This window comes from Hemicordylus capensis, chromosome 17 (genome assembly GCF_027244095.1).
Source record: "Hemicordylus capensis ecotype Gifberg chromosome 17, rHemCap1.1.pri, whole genome shotgun sequence".
In the NCBI taxonomy this organism is placed as follows: domain Eukaryota; kingdom Metazoa; phylum Chordata; class Lepidosauria; order Squamata; family Cordylidae; genus Hemicordylus; species Hemicordylus capensis.
Genome location: NC_069673.1, coordinates 16,067,246 through 16,089,610, shown reverse-complemented (window position 1 = coordinate 16,089,610; position 22,365 = coordinate 16,067,246). Strand labels below are relative to the sequence as shown.

General features: G+C 59.3%; 1 protein-coding gene across 5 annotated transcripts in view; it reads right to left on the bottom strand.

Moving 5' to 3' along the window:
- The window catches only part of CRB2 (crumbs cell polarity complex component 2), a 63,270-nt gene that overhangs the window by 19,997 nt on the left and 20,908 nt on the right, over positions 1-22,365 (bottom strand). For 4 of the 5 annotated variants that reach the window (XM_053282013.1, XM_053282014.1, XM_053282012.1 and 1 more), the window contains one exon: positions 672-1,370. In XM_053282013.1, coding sequence (XP_053137988.1) covers positions 672-1,370 — 699 coding nt within the window. Of the gene's footprint in view, positions 1-671; positions 1,371-11,064; positions 11,312-22,365 lie in introns of those variants that run through there. The other variant, XM_053282015.1, reaches the window with a different exon arrangement.

Below are 22,365 nucleotides of genomic sequence, written 5' to 3'. Positions count from 1 at the left end.
GAGGGGGAATTCTTCCCTGACCCCATATGTGGTGATTCAAGAGGGGCTAAGGACAATTGGGGAGAAACGCACATGCCGGGCTCCCAAAGGCTGCTCCCACTTGGGCGAGGGCGACTCCGGGCGCCCACAGAAAAGCCCGGTGGTTGTCTTGGGTAGAATCCAGGAGGGGTTGGCCATGGCCATTGCCTCCTCCCGCGCAGTCTGAGATGCCGCTGCTGCTGCTGCCTTTCAGCACCTTCCTAGATCGCTGCTGCTGCTGCCCAATATGGGCATTTCTCATAGTCTGGGAAACACCCCAGCGGGGATTTGAACCGGCACCCTCTGGCTTGCTAGTCAAGTCACTTCCCTGCTGCGCCATGAGGTGGCTCTTGAAACAAGACCCAAACCCATCCCGTGAGCCCCATCTCCGGAGTACCACCCCAGAGTCTGGTCCTAAGACAGTCCCCAGGGCACGGGGTTATCCTTGTCTTCCAAGTGCTGCCGCCTTCTGCCTCTCCTGCATGCAGTCCATTGCGCCTGGGGGCAAGAGGGCAGCGGCCCCAACCCCTCTCCTCCCACAGCCCCGTCTCCCTTGCAGCCGGGAAGCAGGCAGGGCACTCCCCTGGGAGGAGCCGGAAGCGCCAAGCCGCCCCCCACCGGCCTGGAAGGGAGTCCCCTGTGCGGCCTGGTACCTGTGTAGCCGGGCAGGCACTGGCAGACGTAGTGGTCCCTCTGGTTGAGGCAGGTGCCGTTGTGCCGGCAGGGCCGGGAGGCACATTCGTTGATGTCGATTTCGCAGTGGTGGCCCTGGAAGCCCGGCACGCAGAAGCAGCTGTAGGCGCCGAGCCGGTCCAGGCAGAGGGCGCCGTTCTGGCAGGGGCTGGAGGCACAGTCGTCCACATCCTCCTCGCAGCGGTCCCCGGCGTGGCCAGGCTGGCACAGGCAGGCATACCCCCCGGCGCTCTCCACGCAGGTCCCGTTGTGGTGGCAGGGCTGGCTGGAGCACACGGAGGGCCCCGCCGGGCAGCTCTCCTCCCCTGCCTGGCAGCGGCAGCCGTAGCCGCCGGGCAGCTCCACGCACTGCCAAGGAGGCTGCGGGCAAGGGCGCCTCTGGCAGACGGGGCCCTCCGTGCCACAGCCAGGACCCGTCGCGCCGGGAGGGCAGTGGCAGCCGTAACTCCAGAGTCCGGGCTCCCCGCTGCAGCTCCACCCCGGCGGGCACGGCTGCCCAGCGCAAGCCTCGTAGAGGAGCTCGCAGTGTGTCCCCATGTAGGCCAGGGGGCTCTGGGGGCAGAGGCAACGGTAGCCCCCTGGCAGGACCTGGCAGGTCCCTCCGTTCCTGCATGGGGCAGAGGAGCAGGAGCTGACGGCCAGTTCGGAAGAGGCGAGTCCTGCGGAGAAACAAGCAGTGGGGTTAGGTTGCTGCTGCTGCTGCTGCAAAGGCAAACCCAGGCACCGGCAACGTGGCAACCACAGCCCGCTGTGCAGGGCGAGTGGTGGCACCCGAAGGAAGGAATCGCCCTCAGGGGAGGGGAAGCGGTGAGCTGCCAGAGAACTGGAAGGTGAGGAGAGGGAGGGAAACCCCCGGCACGAGGAGGGCTTCCCCAAAGGGCACCGGGACTGAGGCATGCTTTGAATTCTCCTTGTTTTGAGTTCTCGGCTTTCTTTCTAACGTGGTCAAAATCTTACTTCACCTGCCTTCCGATGGGGGATTCCACTCGGTACTGTGGGTTGCATGGCTTCGCCTGTTTCTCATTTTCTTACGGGGGTTGTTTTCAGTGTGTTATGGTTTTGATTGTTTCACGGAGACGATGACAACAAATATTTAGATACCCCTTTTCAACAAAAAGCTCCCAAAGCAGTTTACAGAGATATAAATAAATAAACAAAATGGCTCCCTGTCCCCAAAGGGCTCACAATTAAAAACACAAAACACGTAAGATAGACACCAGCCACAGCCACTGGAGGGATGCTGTGCTGGGGATGGATGAGGCCAGTTGCTCTCCCCCTGCTAAATAGGAGAGAATCACCACTTTAAAAGTGCCTCTTTGCTCAGTGAGCAGGGGGACAGTTTTAACTGATTTTAATGTTTTAAATGTGATTTCTAAGGAGTTTTATTGTATTTTAATTTTTGTAAACTGCCTTGGAACACATTTTGTGAAACGTGGTATAGAAACGGAACTATAGATAAACTTTGAAAACCAGGAAAGTGTGAAGCAGAAGTATGTGTGGGGGGGTAAAACCCTTGGAAAGTCCCCGGGTGGGCTGTGCCCTTGGGCAGCCTCCAGTCATTTCCCATTTGGACTTGGAGGCCCACACAGCCCGTGGCGGCTGGGCAGGTGTTGGGTGCACAGAGTGGGAGCTTCACCGGCAGAATACCAGCCCGCCGGCAGCCACCCAGAACCCTTCAGGCCGGACCTTTTGAAGTGAAGGGTTCACGGCCTGGGCTGCTCTGAGGGCCTCTGCCAAGCCGGGCTGGAGGCTCCTCTTGCTACGTGGGGGCGGCCTTGTGTGCCCTCCGGCTGCCGGCCTCTTCCTTGCCCGGCTGGCCGCTTCTCAGCGGGCTTTCTGCGAGCAGCCTTGTGCTGTGCACATCAGAGGCCGGCCCTCCAGCGGGACGCACATGCACGTCAAGCGGGAGCTGCTGGGCTAGCTAGTTGGGGGGCAGCAGGAGCTGACATAGCAAGCGCCCCTTCCTCCCCTCCTCCTCCTCCTGCCCACTCCTTCCCACCCTCGGCTTCAGCCCCGCCGGCCTCCCTCTCCTCCCGCTTGCTTTCCTGGGGAATGTGCTGCGCTCTGCACTGCCCAGGAGGAGGCTCTTTATCCTGCCCGCAGCAGCAGCCCTTCTATTCTCCGATTGCCACTGAGGCAGAAAACGAGGATGACGGAGCGCGCCTGGAATCCACGGCCGCAATTAGAGCGGGAAGCCCAGCCGCCCCCCCCCCCCGGCCCTCGGCAAGCCCTTCTCACGAGGACCCGGCTGGAGGAGGAGGAGGAGGAGGAGGAGGAGGAGGCGGCGGCCTTCTCCAGCGGGGAAAGGGCTCCCAGCTACAGGGCCTGGTGGAAGCTGAGCTGCACCTGTTGCAAAAGGGCCGCGGCCGCCTGAAGGCCCCAGCTGGCTCGCAGGCAGTCCGGGGGAGCTGCAGCTGGGCGCCGTTCAGAGCCCAAACGCCGGGGCTTGACCTTCGGAAAGGGGGGCTGCTGCGGGATTCATCCGCTCCCATTGCCTGAATGCCAGGTCTCTGGGGGCTGGCGAGGGCAAGGACACTTCTCTTGACCCCTCTGCCTTTTCTAGGATGTCCTGTGGCACTGAGCTGCTCTCTGGAATGAAGCCTGCACATGCTCAGAAACACTCTCCTGCCCAAAGGACAGGCTGCATTGTCAGGGAAGCAGCGCTGAGAAATACGTTTCAGGCGGAGTCCTGGATTAAGCCATGCCTTGCAAAGCTCCGGCCCAAGAGAGGGGGGCAAACTGTGCTCTTCCGATCAGGCTAGCATGGTGCAAGGCAGCTTCTCCAGGGAGGCCTGGGAGAGACTCCTGCCTGGAGCCTTGGACAGCTGCTGCCAGTCAAAGTAGACAATACTGAGCAAGACGGGCCAAGGGTCTGACTCGGTAGGCAGCAGCTTCCTGCATTCCTATCCCTTTCTCAGGAGTTGCCCAGCGGTAGGGAAGGCCTTGCAGCAAAGCCTCTGTTAGGCCTTTGTGGAAGATGCAAATGCCAAAATTCACGCACAGAGCCCCATCTTTTTTAAAAAACGTGCTACCCTAAAGATGTGAGATGATGACTTCCCCAGTTTTGCCAAGGCTCCTTAGCTGATCATGTTGACTGGGACTGAGCGTGGAGCCTCAGAGCAGCCTCCCCAGCCCAGGCCGGATGCTGGCGGCCTGTGCCCAGCAGCCGCTCTGGCGCTGGGTCATGCGTGGCCTGCCTGGCGCCCTGGAGCGAGGCCCATACCCGAGCAGCACGCCCTCGGTGTCGTCGCTGCTTGTGGCCTTTTCGGTGTTCAGGGTCCGTGGGCACAGCCTGCTATTTTATTAATGAACATGATGCATATGCACGGTGCATAATTAGCACCATGCCCTCATTAGCCTGGGCTCCTCAAGGACTCAGAAACAGAAGATGGTTGCGCTCAGGTGACCGACGTGCTGCGTTCGGGATGTTAGGACAAGGCTGTCGGCAGCCTGCAGCGCTGGAGTTTCAGGGGAGGCGGCCACCTCTGTGCTACGGGCGAGGGCGATGCCTTGAACTTTTGCTCCGTGTCCCAGAGAGGAGAAGGCACCTTTCTGGCGAATGGGGCAGGACCGACTTCAAAGGCCACCGCGGACAAAGAGCAGGGTCTGAGGCAGACTCCCACACCCCACTCCTCGCCCTTCTGGAGTTTGCATTTCCAGATGCCTTGTCCATAAATCACTCTGCCACTGCGGGGATTCCCGGATTCCCGGCAGAGCTCGTCCCCGGCTAATCTCCCCCTGCAATGTTAACACAAACTTTCAGCCTGATGGGGCTAAGGAGCTGTCGGCTCTTTTGCCCTCCGCAAAGGACGGAGTGGATTTGGAGGTGTCTCTTATCCAAGCAACAAGTGATCGTTCTTGAGAGAGAGAGAGAGAGAACAATCCAGCAGACAGTTACTTTCGAAGCAGCTCAGAAAACCTGGTACAAAGCGAAGTCCGTCTTAACAGACACAGCAGCCCAGCTCAGGAGACCCATCTAAAAGGTGGTGTATAGTGAATGAGGCCCAGCAAACCTCCGTCTGGCCACATTGGCGCCTCCGCCATTTTCCTTCGGGCATAAGGAAAGGAGGTTGGAAGCCTCCACTTTCAGCTTTGAACAGGCCAGAGTTTCCTGCTAGATCCAGACTTGGGAAACCGTCTTTTTCTAACTGGTTGGTTAACCATCTGAGACCGTGGTTGGGTTCTGCTTTAGCGGAGCCAACCCCTCTAAGAGTAAGCGTTCCTTTTCCTGAATTTGGACGCCAAGGGTGCTAAACCACAGCACTGGGTGTCGGCCTCTGTTAAACTGAGTCTCTCTCACCAGCGCTTAAGGGATTGCACCCGTTACTGCTTGGTCTCTGGACATACTTCAAAGTGCTGGCTGTGACCTTGGCAGCATGAGAAGTCCTCGGGCCAGAGCGACTGGTCCTGTATGGAGCTGACTGGGTGCAAAGGGAGACATCCCAGGCACAGCACCCCTCTGGGGTGAGCTGGGCAACTACTGAAGAGAGACAGGTAGCCGTCTCGCTAGAGGCACCTCAGCTGTGAAACTCCCTCCCCTGGTGGGCTCACTGGCACGGAGGGAAACTGTCTTATTCCCCGCAAGCCTTTGGATAGTTTTAATATTTCCTCTTGGTTTTACTGCTGCTTTTAGTGGCTACTGTGTGCTGCTGTTTTGATGCTGTGGGCATTTCAGTTGTTTGACCTGATCTCCTAAGCAGCCTTGGGGATTGTAAATGGGCAGCGGGGGCCAGGGGGGCGGGGAGAGGTATGGCAAACCACAGCGACATGGAGAAGCGTTGCAGATCTTTCCCTTCCCAAGACTCGAGCTGCCTGGGCTTCTGGATCTCAGCGTTGCCAGGCATGAGCCCCAGGCCCTCACACCCTGGCAGACCTTACGGAGAGGGCCACCTCACCTTTCTGTGGGGTCCCAGTTTGCTTTCCCTCCCCTCTTCTTTCAAGCGATATAAACTAGAAAGGCAAGTAAAAAAAACCTCTCCTTTATCATCTGGACTCCCTCCATTTTGAGGGCACAAGGGAACTTCTCCCAAGCGTCTCCGTTTGGGGGTCGTGTCACCCCACAGTCAGACCTTCAGCGGCTCCGACCCCCCACGTGCAACTGGCAGCCTGCAAGCCACACTAACGCTAGCCCCATGTACCTGCTGCCTCGTACTCCGGCAGACAGCTCTGCTGATAAGCAGCCGCCCAGCTAGCCCAATCGCCCCACTTAAAATTCCAGCCGGGAAGCCACAGGCACTGGGTTATCAGCCCGCTTCCTCTGCCTCACACACATCATGCTCCATCAGACACGGAGCAACGGCTCAGCAGAGAAGCCAGCCTGGACGGGGCTTCAGCAAGGCCCTTTTGCTGTGGAATGAATCCCCCCCAGTGCTGCCTCCCAGGACCAGGCCAAGAGGGGCAGGCACGAGGCCCACGAGCCGCCCCCGAGTTTGCCTAGAACTCTGTGACTCTCGGCACGTCACCCTCGTCATTTCCAGGCATCCGGCTTGATGGAGCCGATGGACCAGAAAGAGCCTCGACCCGGCCACAGAAGAAGCCTCATCGGATGCAGCTCCAACTGAGCGGAACCACCTCGACAACAGCTGCACAGAAACGCCCCCCCAACCACCTGCAGGGGTGCAAAACTCACTGCGTGAGGCTTTAGCACCCGTTTCAGGAAGAGCAGTGGTCAGCAGACTGCCGGGCTCTCTGGAGCCAGAGGCATGGAGGGGCAGGGTGCTGGGGGGGGGGCCCAAACCAGGCACAGAGCTCAGCAACTCCTCCTCCTCCAAGGGCAACTTGGGATGGAAAGAGTGATGTCTCCATGGCAATGGAGAGGCATGTGCTTAGATTAGTAAATCCTGGGTGACCTCTGGGGCCCTGGTCAGCAGCAGGGATTAGCAGAAGGGCATTCTCTCCGGACGGCTCCCAGGAAGGAAGGAAGGAAGGTGCGAGAGCTGGAGGGGCCCCTTGAGACTGGCAAACAGCTTCTGCGGTTCTGATGGGGCTTCACTTCAAGAGCCTCAAAGCTTTTCCGCTCCTGTACTTGAGTCTCCTAAATAAGGACCAAGCCACAGAGGGTGTGTGGGGCCATTTGACTTCACTCCTGCAAGGGGTCCCCGCTCGCTTGGGGGGAAGGTCTGCAACGAGCAGAGCTGGTCTGGTGGCAGCAAGCAGGACTGGCCCCCTGAACTAAGCAGGGTCCACCCTGGTTGCAGCTGAATGGGAGGCTAGATGTGTGAGCACTGGAAGAGATCCCCCTCAGGGGATAAGGGGGCCGCTTTGGGAAGGGCAGGAGGTCCCAAGTTCCCTCCCTGGCAGCATCTGCAAGACAGGCCTGGGAGAGAGACTCCTGCCTGCAGCCTAGAAGCCGCTGCCAGTCTGTGAAGGCAATACTGAGCTAGATGGATCTATGGTCTGACTTGGTAGATGGCAGCTTCCTATGAGCAGGGAGCAAAACTATGGCCTCTTCTTGAAAAGGAGTACAGACCCCGCATCCGGAAGGCTGTGTTCACGTGATTACTGCCAGAGATGGGCGGCATCACCCACCACGCTGCAGAACAGAGCAGAGCGCATGAGCGTACGAAGCGGCCGGATACCAAGCCAGGGGCTGCTGGTGGCCCCCCTACAAGGGCTGCCCCCGGCTCTCCAGGGCCTCGGGCAGGAGTCTTTCCCCACCTGGAGACACCAGGGAGCTAAACTTGGCCCCGTCTGCGGGTGTCAGATATGGAGGAGGCGTGTGGTATCTCTTCACAGTTGGGCAGAGCTTCACTGGAGAGCCCCCTCCTTGGGGAGAGGAGGGGGGCGGGGATCGTCCCTCTGAGCCTGCAGCATCTGTGGAGGGCAAAGCAGGGCCCAGGACCCCCGGCTGCCTGGGTTCCTGTGAGCTCAGACGCTTCCGCAGGAGGAAGAAACCTGTGAGACAGCGTCTAGCTCTGAGTTCGGGAGCCACTGGACTCTCGCTGAAATCTTTTCAGCGTCTTTTCCTATTGCTTTCTTTTTAAGAGGAAGAGGATGTCCCAGGTGGGGTACCAGCAAGGGCCCAAAGGGGCCGTTCCACGATGAGAAAGGCACCCTGGCTGTGCCTAAGAGATGGCGGGCCGTGTCCCGAGCTGGGGGCTGCTCCGTTTCCCTTCCCGCTGGGCAGGATGCCCTCCCGGCCTGCTGTGCTTGGGGTCATCTCAGGGGTGCCTGAGCGGCAGAAAGCCCTCGACTCTCTCCGGATAAAGGAGGCTCTGGGTCTGGGCAGAGCGACTAGGAAGGAGAGGGACAATCACGTTCCCCCTTTCCCTCCTGCCCGGAAGCAGGTTCAACTGCCCTTCTTCTCCCCAGGCGTGTGTGTGTGTGTGTGTTGCGGGGGGCATGTCTTCTTGGTCTGTGCACGCGAGACAAAAGCATGGGCTCAGCCTGGACCTCCCTCTGAGGGCATCATCAGGGCCCCTCCACAAACGCTGTTGCCACATCCAGGTCTTCTTCCCTTAGGAACGCGAGAAGAATGCCTCACTGCTGCGTCAGCCCGGAGGAGCCGCCCAGGCCTTTCCGCTCGGAGCGTGCGAGTTCCAAGGAGACCCACCAGCCCCTCTTGGCATCCCAAGCAAGTCACCGAGTATCAACTGCACTCGAGTGGGGACGGGACAGGAGGCATCCATGGGGCATTCCTCAGGCTGGTGTGTGGGCCAGTGAGCCAGAGAGAGGGCAGGGAGTGAGTTCTAAGCCAGCCTGCCTGCCTGCCTGCCTGCCTGCCTTCCTTCCTTCCTTCCTTCCGTCCGTTGTGTGACCTCCGGAGAAGGAGCCGGGAGCAGCCACGTGATCCGTGTCCTGTGCACATGTACCTGTGCACACACACACACACACACGCAACCCCCCCCGAGTCTGCTTCTCCTTGGGTCTGCCGGGGCACCTGATGGGGGCTGGAACTGTCCCTGGTGTGGCCTGCAGGCCACAGGTGGACTAGAAGCCCCCACCCTACCCCACCCCACCCCCCAGGCCTCCTCCCTCTCCGGGGCTCCGGCAGGCCCCCTCAGCCCCCTCTAGCTTGCTGGGGCTGCCAGGCCCAGGATGTTGTATGTGCAGAATCGGCACAACCTCCTTGGGTGTGGCAGGGAGCTTGCTCTCCAGGAGGGGAGGGCCAGCCAGGGGTGTGTGTGTGTGTGTGTGTGTGTGTGTGTGTGTGATCAGCCCCCACCGCTCTTGCAAAGCTGGAGAGAGGAGGCTGCTCCTATTATCCGGTTTCGAGGGCGGGGGGGGCCCCATAAATCCCGGCGGGTTTCACGGCTGTCTTGCCTGCTCTGCCCCAGCCGCTCTTTGATCCCATTGTGGGCCTGCTCCCCTCAGCAGGACCCAGCCCCCCTCCCGCCCCCAGTCGACACTCCTCAAGGGTGACCTTCACGCTTCCCTCCCCCTCTGATCTTCCAGCCATCCCTGCTCCTGCTCCAGCAGCACATCAAGCGCAGGGATGGGGTCAAGGGAGCAGCAGCGGAGTCCTGTGTGTTCAGGTTCGCCACTCCAGCCTCTCCAGATTTAATGCTAAATCCAATCTAAATACACTAGCCACTCACGCAGGCTGATCAGCCACTTAGGAGGGAGAGGGAGGGAGCGGAGGCCTCCCCGTCACAGCCAGTGAGCAGCGGTGTCTGCTTCTCCGACTCTCAGTGGCTCCTCCGCCCTTCCCAGCCCTCCTCTCGCCCTGAGGCCCTTTACCCAGAGGTGGGGCCAGGACCTGGACCTTGCAAAGCAGATGCGCTCCCGTCCCAACTGTGGCCCTTCTGACTGCGGTGGCGACGGCCAGTATTTATACGCATCTTTCCAACCAACGTTTGCAAAGCGGTTGACACAGAAAAAAATCATCGAGAAACAAGATGCTTCCCTGTCCCCCAAGGCACTAAGAGAAGAACCGCAAGACAGGCGCCAAGAACAGCCCACTGGGGGAGGGATGCTGGGCTGGGGACGGAGAGGGCCAGTGGCTCCCCCCTTGCTAAATGTAAAAAGATCAGCACTCTGAGAGGTGCCTCTTTGCTCAGGGAGCAGGGCGGCCTTCCCGGTCAGCTGCTGGAGAGCAGAAGCCAGAGAGACGGGACACCAAAGCAGTGGTATCCCGGGACACAAAAGTCCGGTATTGCCAGGGGCTGCTGGGCCTGCCTGCCTGCCTGCCCCCCTGCGGCTTGCTGCCCCACCTCAGCTGAACCCGGGTCTTCTGGCTGGCCCGAACTCGGCAGTGTCTCCGGGCTCTTGCGGCCTGGCGTCAGAGCGGACCCTGCATGCAGATCACGGCTGCAGCTTCCCTCAGTTTCCCTGCTCTGCCAAGTGGGGGCCGGTGGCCCCCTCAATGCCATTTGGGAGCAGTAACTGGGAGGGCGGGGGTCCCTCTCCCCCTCGCCTGGAAGAACGGGCAGCTTGGTGCTCTGCAGGGCACTTGGGGGCCGCTGCAGGAGGCTGGCAGGCGGCTGCGGAATGGGGCAGCCCCCCACACACACCCCTACTCTCCCGCTAGCTGTGCTCTTCTCCCAGGGGAAGAGCGGCCCCCCCGGCCCTGCCAGTCAGGGGAGGGAGCGAGGGAGGGAGGGAGGCCTCTCGTCGGGGCACCCTGCACGGGCCCGCTCTCTGCGGCCACACAAAGCCCCGCCGTTGCTTCACACGCTCGTCAGTAGCCATGGCGACTCGGCACAAAAGCAGCCCCGCTGATGCTGCTGATGCTGCTCCCAGGAGCAGCCGGCGGAATTCCAGGAGCCGGAGCCGCCGACAAAAGCCGTGGGCACAGCCGGGGGGGGGGACGAGGGGGAAGTCTCCGGCAGGCCAGGGATGGCGGGGATGGGAGCACCCGAGGAGGAGGCTGGCAAGAAGGGCAGCAGCAGCCGGAGGCCGAGCAGGGCCCCCAGCAAGAGAGCTTTCCCAAAGTTTGCTTTCCAAAGCCCAGGCAGGCGGTGGCTGCGCCCCCCACCTCGGCCGCCTGCTCAGCCTCGCGTCCAGCCTGTGCCCCCCCCTCCCCAGCCTCTCGGCTTAAAAACCTGGCCCGGGGTTCTTTCGGAGGCGAGCGGGGAGACGCCTTTGGCGCTGGGAGCCACCTGCTGACGACCCCCCCCCCCCTCGCAGGCCGCCTCCACGACGACGGGAGAAGCAGGACTTGCACCGGCTCCCGAGTAGCCTCGCGCGCGGCTACAGACTGGGGAAGCCCGTGTCTAGTGGAGCGAGTTTGCGCGCAGGGCTGGCGCACGTGTCTGTGTGCTGCTGCCCGGAGCGCGGGGGACTTGCTGGGCTGAGGCTGCCGGGCAGCAGAGAGGGCTGCTGCCGCTTCCGAAGCGGGGGGCTGCGGGCAGGCGGGCAGGCAGCCCCCAGTCACCGGGGAGGAGCAGAAGCCGGTCCCAGACCTCGACTTACCCCACAGCAGCCCGAGGGAGAGAGGCAGCAGGAGCGCAGCCGCCGCCCCGAAGCCCATGGCAGGAGGAGGGCGAGGCAGGGTCCGTCTGTCCCCCGCGGGAAGAAGCCGCCTCAGGTGGCGGGCTGGCCCCACCTCCCGGGCTCACACGGCCAGGACCGGCCCCGGCAGGGCTGTCGCTCCTTCTCCGGCCGGGAAGCGGGCCGCCGGCTCCATGCTTTGCGGCACTCGCAGGCTGGGCAGCCTCGCCGTCCACTCGCCACCCTGCGGGAGCAGAAGGAAAACGGAGCCTGGATCACACGGACTGGAGGCCAGGGAGGGAGGGAGGGAGGGGGGGAGTCACGTGCCGCCCGGGCCGCAGGGCATTGCTCAAGGCGAGAGCATCGCACACACTCGCAGGGACACCTGGGTTTTGTGCTGCTGCGCGGAAGACAGAGGCGCGGCGGCGCTTTCCTGCCTCAGCCCAGGCAGCGCCCGGCCAAGGCAAGAGGAAGGCGGCGTTGGTTGCGGTTGGCTCCTCTCCATGGCCCCGAGAGAAAGCAGCACCGGTTGGTTTGTGCCTGTCCCCTGCTGCTGCTGCTGTTCAGGGAAGGGCGACTCCTCCGCCGCCGCCAAGAAGAGGCAGGCGGGACAAGGCCAGGAGGAGGAGGAGGAGCTGCTCCCAGGACGCACCGTCGGGGCGCCTCTCGCCTCCGCTGGGGTGTCAGCGTGAGGCTGCAAGCACAGGCGGCAGCAGGCGGGCCCTGCCTGGCTACAGCAAGAGGCGGCAATGGAAGAGGCCAGAGGAGGACCCCCAGCAGGCGTGGAGAGACAGCCCTGGCCCCAGACGGGGCGGGGGGGGGCGACCCATGGCTCTTGACCAGGGAACTCCGCTGTCGTCCTGGGCTGGGCTGGGGGCCTTGGTCAATGCCCCCCGGCCGGTGCGCTCTGCGGCTGAGCCGCAATGGGCGTCTGCATCGCCTCCATCCCAGTCCAACGGGTGGCCGGTACAGTGGGTGACTTTGTGGCTCCCAATCCGTGGCTACTAGGAAATCACCCTTTCAAAAACCAGATGGGACACACAACTCAAAGACAGGCTTGCAACTTGTGTGTGGTGGGCACACGTGGAATTCAACAACAGCCACGGAGGAGCGCCTGATCAGGGCCAGGACTGTGGCGCACCGGGAGGCCGAATTCAAAGCAGGGGGGCGGCTATAATTGAGCGGGTAGGTGCAAAGAAGCCAGCCCCCCCACCCCCAGCTCCCGAGGGGCCCGCAACTCCATTGCGCCCTGTTTTCTTCCTCATCCGCCTCACTCCGCGGGGCCTAGCGACGCCCCTGATCGACAGCCTCTGTTCCTTGCCCTATGGTCACCCTTGAAACAACTCACCCTGCACCCCCAAAGCTGCCAGAAGCCCCTGGGAAGTGCACAGACCCGCAGGGCATCCTCCTGCCACAGGCACTGAGGCAACTGGCTGGCACCTTAGCCCAGCCGTGGAAATGCTCCCCTGCTGGGTCTGCTCTTCCTCGCCGGGGTCAGAAGCCACACGCCGGAGTCGGTTGCAGCAAGCATGCATCAGAACGCCAAGATCTGGCAGAGGGCTCTACGGCGTGCGTATCCGCAGAGGCGGTGGAGATGGGGTCCGGCCCAGAGAGAGGCCCGCAGCCCCGAGGCGGGGAGAGTCGTAGGGCAGAGAGCAGAAGCCACGGCAGAATTCAGGCCCCCCCTGTGACCTCATAGCGGCATCCACTCGGGCGGTGATGGGATTAAATTAGCACTAATGAGAGTTACGCACACACCGCAGCACCCTCCACACGGCTGAAAATTAGCACTAATGAGAGTTACGCACACAGAGTGCCATCCTGAACACGTACCCCGTGCCGATGTGCCGGGTGCACAGCCTGCCCGGGCCCTGCTGCGTGTAAGCCCTGCGCACCGCTCCCACCCCAAAAGGGAGCAGCCGACAGTGGCCCCCCGTGCCTTCATCAAGGAGCGAGAAAGGTGTCCAGCCGGCCCTTCCTTCCTTGGCAGACAGCAAGGGGCGCAGCAAATGCTACGGCCGTGCCCCCCCGGCACCTGTCCTCCTGGGTGGGCCCAGCGGTGCTGAAGGGACAGTCTTGAGAGAGAGCCGCCGCCGCCGCGCTGGTGCTTACCGCTCAGGCACCTGCCCGTCCTGAGAGCAGCGCAGCCAGGACCTCCAGCTGGAGCACCTTCTAGCCCTCCGCTCTCACTGCAGCAGCTGGTCAGGCCTTGAGCCAGGACTAGACTCACCGCTGGGCTTTTTCAAAGAAGCCCAGAAGGAGGCTGAAGGGAGCAGTCCAGCGGTGTGTGAGCACTGCTGTTAGCTCCAGAGTCATGTGGTGGCCCAGGACAGATGCACAAAATGGCGCACCAGCCCGATTTCCGGAGCACCAGAGAAGCGAGCCATCCGTGGCAGTTCTGGCCCACCCTCTTCCTCAAAGAGTTAGGGTGGATAACCAGCAGTGCAGCAAAACAGGAGTGATCTGACACGTCGCTTGTTTTAGAAAATACAGAGCGAGGTCTTCCACCACCAGTGGACAGTGCTTCTGCTCACATCCGGGGCATTTCCTTGCCTTGGCTGCCTCTCTCAAGCTCATGCAGTGGCGTTCCAAAGCAGCCCCCCAACTTTGGGGTGGGGGGGCTGCTGTGCTGGAAGTGGGGGGGGCAGAAAGCCCTTGTGCACAAGAAAACCACCCAGGCTAGAGTTGGGGTCCCAGCCATATCAAAAACTGCTTCACACAATGGAGGATTGTGCTCAAGTATTGTGGCAAAGGGGTCCAGAATTCTGCCCCTCTGTGGCCGCGTTGTGGGCAGCGCTCATCACACTGGCAAAAATCCACAACATGTGGAAGAGCAGAAGGCAGCTTTGTCCTTCTGAGGCATGGAGTTTCACCACTGCTGGGCCCACTCAGCCAGGGAACCAAAGTAGTAAATCTGGGTGCTTTCCAGACTAGCTGCTCAACAGCAGCAAAATGCCTCCGTTCAGGCAAGCCACACTCAAAATGTAAACAGCAGGGGGAGCAGCCGTCTCGCAGAAACTAACAACCCGGGGGGGGGGGGGGGACAGCAACTTCCTTAGGCTGGATATACGACATCCTGGCATCACAGCAATTAAATTCGAAACAAGGCATCGGCAGTGGGAACGGCACCCTGCTGTCCGCGTAGGGCCTGCGGTGTCACAACAGAGGAAGTGTGCAAGCACACTTCTGAGAGACATCCTGGCCCCGTTGCAGGGTCTAATCTGGAAAGCACCCTGGAGACAAAACCAATCTCAGGCAAATGCTAAACACCATTGCTTGGCTGAACTGCTCGCAACTTTCCTGGGTACGGCTGGATATGCTGCTGTATTTCGATTTTGAGAAATAGCCAACAAACCGGACCGTAATAATAATGACTAGCTTTGGCAAGGCAGGCGAGCAGGGCCAAGCCACCTGGGCTCTCTGGATGCCGCTGCCCGCTGGGCTACGATGATGGGAGTTGTGGAGAGGCCAGGTAGTCTGCCCCTGCAGGAGGGAATGAAGGTAAAGGGGTGCCGCTGAGTGGGTGTCGATTCCCGGCAGCCACAGACTAGTCCTGTGGTTGTCTTTGGCAGAATCCAGGAGGAGTTGACCATGGCCTCCTCCTCCCGCGCAGTCTGAGATGATGATGCCTTTCAGCATCTTTCTATATCGCTGCTGCCTGATATAAGTCTTTCCCATTTAAACCGGCAACCTCTTGCTCGCTAGGCAAGTTAGGAACAGAGGAAGCTGCCCTAGACGGAGTCAGACTATAAGGTCTATCCAGCTCAGTAATGTCTTCCCAGACTGGCAGCGGCTTCTCCAAGCTTGCAGGCAGGAGTCTCTCTCTCTCAGCCCTACCTTGGAGATGCTGCTGCCAGGGAGGGAACTTGGGGAACCTTCTGCTCTTCCCAGAGCGGGCCCCATTATCCCCTCAGGGGAATTGCATTGCTCATACTTCTAGTCTCCCATTCATATGCCACCAGGGCAGACTCTGCTTAGCTAGTCATGCCTGCTACCACAAGACCAGTCTCGTTATTTCCCCACTGCACTATTAGGGGACTGTGTTGCCTTTTAAAAAAAGAAAATCAGATTTGGGGGAGTGTGCTTTGAAAGAAAAAATGCTGAAGAATCTTAACACGGTGGCTTTGTTCCCACCCCAGGGCCATGCCAGCGCAATATCCCGGCGGCTGCTCAGCACCTTCCCTCCTGGTGCTCCTCCGAGGCCCCAGCCCTGCTCGGCTCTTCACCCAGGCTGCAGAGATACCAATCTCCAGATGTGTCTCTGGTCCAGTCGGCTGGGTGGGGGGAGAACCTGCAGGCGGGGGGGGGGTCCCAGAGGGGCCCAGCCAGAGCAGGAAGAAGCAGGAATGCGGCCACCCCACCCCTCCGCCCTCAGGTGCAAGCTCCCTGGGGGATGGGGGTGGGGCCCCCGCCATGCAATCTGCGCCAGGTTTTCCAGTGTGCAGAGTCCAACGAAGGGGATGCTTCTGGTGTGTGCAAAAGGGGCGAGGAGGGCAAACTGATGGATGAAGCACACGGGGAAAACCAAATCTCCCCAGAGATAAGGCGGAGCTTGACAAGAGCCAGGAGGAAGCCTGAGTCACGCATTGGGGGAGCGCCTTGCAGCATTCGGGGCGGGGGGGGGGATCCAGGCCGCTTCTGACTGAGCTGGTGTTGTTGTCCACTTGGGGCCAGGGCTCCTTGAAAGGGCCTGACCAGACCCGCGCGGATGTGATTCAAGTCACTCAGCCTGGGTGATCTTTACAAGAAGGTAGATAAGCATTAACCCCGGGGTCCTGGGAGGGAGAGGCGGGAGCCATCAAGTGCAGCGGTTACTCTTAGCACCCCCAGGGTCTAAGCCGCAGGTGGGACGGAGGATCACAGCTTCCCAGCAGCCCAACTGCTAAATCCCGCTGGGGGGAAACAGCAGCAGATCTCCTCCCTGCAGGCATCACCCATTGTGTGATTGTGTGGTGGTGAAGATGGTGTGGGATGTTGCTGTAGGCAACAAACACCTCTGGAAGGTGAAGGAACCGGTTTCCTTTTGCACACACTCCTACCTCTCTGGCAAAGACCCCCCCCCCCCTTTCTGGCCACCTGGAGCCCAGGGTGGTGCACTGGGGGGGGAAAGAGAGGCACCCAGAGCCGCCAGATCACAGATAAGTCAAGCCAACCGCCCCTTTGATGGCGAAGGGGCCGCTTTGGTATCCACGGCAACTGAAGCCTGGATAGGCTCAGCCTGTATCTTTATTCGTTTTATAGACTTTGATCCCACCCAGCAATAGCAGCATTTAGAAGACGACTCATGGAAGGCTGGTTTCGCAAGGTTTTCAGCCTTCGGATTCATGGAACAGCTCACAGATTAAAAGAAGATGAACCCAATCAATACGTTAAATAAACTTGGCACAGGGACATAGGAAGCTGCCTTCTACCGAGTCAGACCCTTGGTCCATCTAGCTCAGTATTGTCATCACAGACTGGCAGCGGCTTCTCCTCCCAGGTGGCAGGCAGGAGTCTCCCTCATAACCCTCTCTTGGAGATGCTGCCAGGGAGGGAACTTGGAACCTCAGAGGCTCTTCCCAGAGCGGCTCCATCCCCTGAGGAGGGGAATATCTTGCAGGGTTCACACTTCTAGTCTCCCATTCAAATGCAAACCAGGGTGGACTCTGCTTAGCTAAGGGGACAAGTCAGTGCTCCCTCCCACAAGACCAGCTCTCTTCCCTGAAGGGACATGAGTTTTAACATTCGCTCTCTTAACAGACAGCTACCAAGAGCTGAAGCCCCCCCCCCAGGTATTTCAGACAAGGAGGCGGGGAAATACAGGGGCCCGGCTGGCAGGGGGCCACCTTGGAGCCTGCTGTGTCTGCCAGCCCCCCGCCCAGGCAGAAGTGACTTCCCCGTTTATTTGCATATTGATTTCAAATATGCACACCCGGCCCCTCCCATGCACCCAAAAGGACATGCCTGAGAGAAAGCTTGCAAAGGAGTTCCAGCTTCGGCTGCTGATACCCTTTGGAGAAATGCTTTCGACCCCACCCTTCCTTGGATCCATTTGGTGGTGTGACTTCTTCTGGGCGGGGGGGGGGCGGGGGGGGCTTGTCTTTCAGCGGGAGCCCAGCCCAAGTGGGGAGTGCCCAAGGCTGCCTCCCCCACCCGCCAAGAAGAGGAGTGCGTGTGGAAGGGACACAGGGCCGCGGAAGCATCTCAGAGCCCTGTTGTGAGCAGCACCGTTGGAAGGCTGCGTGGGGACCAGCAGCCTTCCCTTCCACTGGAAGTCTGGGGCAGGGGCCTCCTCCTGGTGGCAGAGACCTCCATCTCCCTCCAGACAGTGTCCAGGATCCGACCGCAGCTGCAGTCCGCGAGGCACTCCGTTATGAGCAGCACCAGCCAAGCCTCTCCTGCGCCCACCCTTAGGGGGATCCGGGTGGCAAATGCCCACCTGCCCTCTGTAACAAAACACGCTGGAGACACCCAGGTCCTTCTGGACTCTGATGGCTCGAGACGCGGCTGGAGGAGGGAGGCCTTGGGCCTGATCCAGCAGGGCTGCTCTCAGGACGCCACAATCAACGGGCCACTCCTGGCGGAGAGCAGTGAGAGGCCGGCTGCAGCCTGCTTGGCAACACCAGGGAGCAGGGATTAGGAACCCAAAGCACAAGCAAGAAGGAGGAACGCCCCCCCCCCACGTGGCTCTCCAGGAGCTGCAACCAGACGTGTTTCTGTGCTGCTCAGGGGTGGACACTCTGTTCCGCTGGCCGGGAACCAGGGACCCCTAGAGAGGGGGGCGAGGGGGCCTGCCTGCCTGCCTGCCTGGGCCGGGTATTGAGCTTCCTCCTCTTTGCCTTCTGGGGCAGCCGGCCAGTTCAGAGCCTCTCTCGGCCCGGAGCTAATGAGCCCTTTCCAGGTCAGGCCATCTGCTCCCTTGATTAGGCCGTAACAATCCCAGCCTCTTTAATCCGGCGGTGGTGGCCCAACTCTCCATTGACCGCCCAGCATTTGGGATGGTAATGGGGAGGCCGTGGCCTTGCCAGCAGCTCCTCTCTGCCCCAGCCAGGCTGCGAGGCGCACAGACCCCATCTGGTGAATTAACGGGCTTAGTCCAATTAAGGGGCCTGCATATAAGGCGGCAAGGCCCCGACTGGCCAGCCACGGCCACGCTTGGAGGTTTCTGAGCATAAGCCTCCAGCCCCGGGCCCTCCTCCTCCTCGCTAACGCCTCCCTGCACTGGTCGGTGGCGGGCGAATGTGCCATCCGCACTTCACAGCAGACTAAGCCGCTCCTTAACGCAGGACTCGGATGAGAGGGAAGGGACGCAGCTGCCTCCCCAGGGGTCACACTCATTACTACGGGAGGGAGGCTTCCGTGCCCATCCAGCAGGAACACGGAAGGGGGGAGCTGGATTGGACGGGCGTTTGGGAGGGGCTGGGCTGCAGATCCCCAAGGCTGAAAGATGGCTTGGGGGTGAAGAGCCCTGGGACAGATGAAGGCCTGACGGAGAGGCACCAGGGCAGAAGCTGCTGCACGTTTCGGCATCCGAGAAGCCGGAGGTGGGGGGGTCTGATGGAAATACCAAGGCGGCCTCGGCAGCAATTAATATGCACTGGCTGCCTGTTTGTTTCCGGGTCCAATTCAAGGTGCTGCTGGTTTTGACCTTTAAAGCCCTTCATGGTTTGGGCCCTGGATACCGGAGGGACCGCCTGCTCCCAAGGGTTGCTGCCCACTTGACGAGGCCATCGGAGGAGTCTCTGCTCCACAAGCCGGCAATGAGGGAAGCTTGGTTGTCATGAATGCGGGACAGGGCCTTCTCTGTGGCTGCCCCCAGACTCTGGAATGCTCTCCCGGTGGCTATTCGCTCCTCGGTCTCCACCACGGTTTTCAGAACACGTGTTAAATCTTGGCTTTTTACCCAGGGTTTTTATACGATTGTCTCTACTGCTGCTTCTTTGTATTTTGTATGCTTATTTTATGCTCATATTTTGAATCTTTTAGTCAGATCTATGTTTTTCTATTTTAGCTTAATGTTTTAATTGTGTCATTTTTATAGTCTGGTTTTTAATTCTTGCGTGAACCGCCTTGGCATCGTTTTCATGAAAGGCGGTATACAATCAATCAATGCTTGATTAAATCTTTGTCTTGTCGCCTCGTCACCTGGCCCAACCTGCACCTCCCCTCTCAGCCAGAAGCCCACGGACCTCTTTGGGGGAGCACCATTGGCCCCATCCGGCTAATTCCACCTTCCTGGCGCTCAGAGGGTTCTCCCCTTCCGCACACAAGAGGACCGGCTTTGTACACAGCACCCCACTCCTCTGCCAGCTCCCCGGCTTGCAACACCTGCCCCACATGCAAAACTGTGCACTGTGCACACCACCAGGACCGAAAGGAAGGACGCTGAACCCTCGACACCACACAGGCTGGCCAAGAAGCGCTTTCTGAGCCTTGCAGGTTTGGGAGTTTGGCAACACAGAAAACCCAGCGCCTCCGTCTGGAGAAACTAGTTCACAGCCTGCACATCCCATCCTCTGTGCATGATGGACTCCTGAACGGAACCCTGAAACAGAAGCGGCTATTACACGCCACCTTGTGGTATTGCATCCGACGGCATCTGCTTTGGGACTGGAAAAGGTTTCTCCAAGGAGGCGGGTCAGACAAACAGAGGAACCTGCCATATACTGAGTCAGAGTCTTGGTCAATCTAGCGCTTTATTGTCTTCACAGACTGGCAGCGGCTTCTCCAAGGTTGCAGGCAGGAATCTTTCTCAGCCCTCTCTTGGAGGGAACCTGGAACCTAGATGCTCTTCCCAGAGCGGCTTCATCTCTGAAGGGGAATCTCTTCCAGTGCTCACACTTCTGGTCTCCCATTCATATGCAAGCCAGGGCAGACCCTGCTTAGCTAAGGGGACCAGTCATGCTTGCAACCACCAGACCAGCTCTCCTCTCCATATTGTCCTGACTTCTTGCAGAAACCCATGCTAAAATTAAGATCACCTGGGGAGGTCCAGTTAGAGTGAGTTGCCACTGGCTGGTTTAGTGGCGACTTGGGACTGGGCCTTCTCTGTGGCTGCCCCAGGGCTTTGGAATATGCTCCCTGCCCAAATAAGAGCAACTCCATCTCTGGCTGCTTTTAGAAAGACCCTCCAGACACACCTGTTTTTCTCAGGCTCCAACTGAAATTAGTTTTAAGCTGTGTAATTGTTTTTAATCCTATGAAACTGGTTTATTTTTCATTCTGTGCAATTGTTTTTACTTGTTTATATTTGTTGTGGTTAAATTGTGTACATTGCCCAGAGATACACCCATCAGGCAGTCTATAAAGATGAGAGCAAGGCGAAATGAGGCCTAAACATCTTGGGTTTCGGTAAACAAGCCCCTGTGTTGACATTTCCAGTTAGCCATAAACCAGGGCATCAGAGTCAAACAATGCATCCCACCAGAGCTGGGAGTTCCGGGTCATGTTTCGATCTCCAAGCCCATTCCTAGTAATCCTCTTCAATTCTGCATGGTGCAGCACTGACATAGAGAGGTGCTCTGCTAATGATCTCCCTCCAGGTCCTGGGGAAGGAGGTGAGGTGCTTTCCACCGTCTTCTAGCCTCTCAAGCAGTCGCCACCAGAGGGCAGGAAGAACCCACTAATGCTGGCCGATACAGCATCTCCCTTCTAGGATATTGCACACATGCCAAGGCTGGAAGAAGACATCCAAGTAGGCTTCCAAGGGCCATATCTGTAGCAGAGTGGGACAGGGCAGAGACTGAGGCTTGTTGAGTTTACTGAACAAAGTTACTAAGAGGTATTACTTAAAGGTGAATTTGTGCCGTCGAATCGGTGTCGATTTGTGGCGACCACAGAGTCCAGTGGTTGTCTTTGGCAGAATCCAGGAGGGGTTGACCATGGCCACCTCCTCCTGCACAGTGTGAGATGATGTTGCCTTTCAGCATTATTATTAATTATAACATAACATAACAAGGATGAAATCATCAGTGTGTTCACAAAGGACGGAAGGCGGCTGCGAATTTCAGGAAGATACCAATGGGAGAAGATGCACAAATATTTCCAAGACGCACCAAATGCCAACTCCTGCCTGCCCCAGAAGGGAGCTATCCTGGAGAAGCCGTGAGTGAGACCTAGCGCTCCTACGCACCCCCAGGAGGAGACCGGCCGGAAGCGCAGGTGGGGCTCACCCATGCTTTGCAAGCACAACACGCCCGCAGCTATTGGAGGTTGCTGGGAAGGGGCCCGAGAGGCAATCCAAAATGGGAAGGACAGGAGGCTCACTTTAGTGTATGGCATGCATGAGGCTCTCTAGTATCGCAGCTGGTTTTTCAAGAAGAAACACGACACTGAGGCTGCATTCGCCTGCCAGGTGCGAGGGAGACCCGGCGGTTACTCCATCACCCGACTGACCTCCAGTAGACACAAGTGTTGGTGCTCTGGCCTAACAGGCAAGCCAGCTGTTAATTGCAAAAGAAGCATCCGTTGAGAGAGGCAATGGATTTCTGCACACGCCACTGGGAACTTGCTTCCCCACTCTGGTGTTGCTACCTCTCTGATCCGGTTAATCTGTTCCGGGCTCAAGGCCACCTGGTACCCACTCAGTTCCATCTCCTGAACTTGCTCCAGGTTTCTGGGTCCCAAATCACTCTGATTTTAAACTTTGTTCCTGGCTCTGATTTGTCAGCCTGGCAGCGCGCTGCCCAAGCTGCCTTCTTGGTCCATGCACCTGACTCCGTTCCATTTTCCGTACCTTGGACCAGGCAAACAGCCCCTGGACTTCAACCATGCCCGTGGCACAGTGTGGTGCTGGCTTCGTCCCCGGCCTGAGCCCAGCCACAAGCACTCGATGGCGACAAGCTGCTAAAACTCTCACCGTGTGAAAAGAAGAGAAGCCGCTGCAGCTGTCGGCTCCTGTGGCAAATTATAAATAGCTCCCTGGCAATTAAGCACAGGGCCATGCTGACAAATGGCACTGCTCCACTCCTGGCTCAACGAGAGAGAGAGAGAGAGAGAGAGAGAGAGAGAGCGCTCAGCAGGGCTAGGGGGTATTGGCTAGCAGGAGTCCCCGGCAGGCAGGCCGCCTGCAAAGGAGCAACCTGGCACACTTGGTACACGATGAACATCAGTTGCTGCAGATGTGCGTGGAGTTGGAATGCAGCCATCCGTATAAAGATGAGGCACTTATCTTGGCCAAGTGGGAGAGGAGATCTCTCAAAGGCTGGTCCTATAGCACAGACAGATATGTGTGTGTGTGTGTGTGGTATGTTTCCATATGGTGCAAAAGTATACCTCTGAGCATGGAGCGGGTTTAGCACTAAC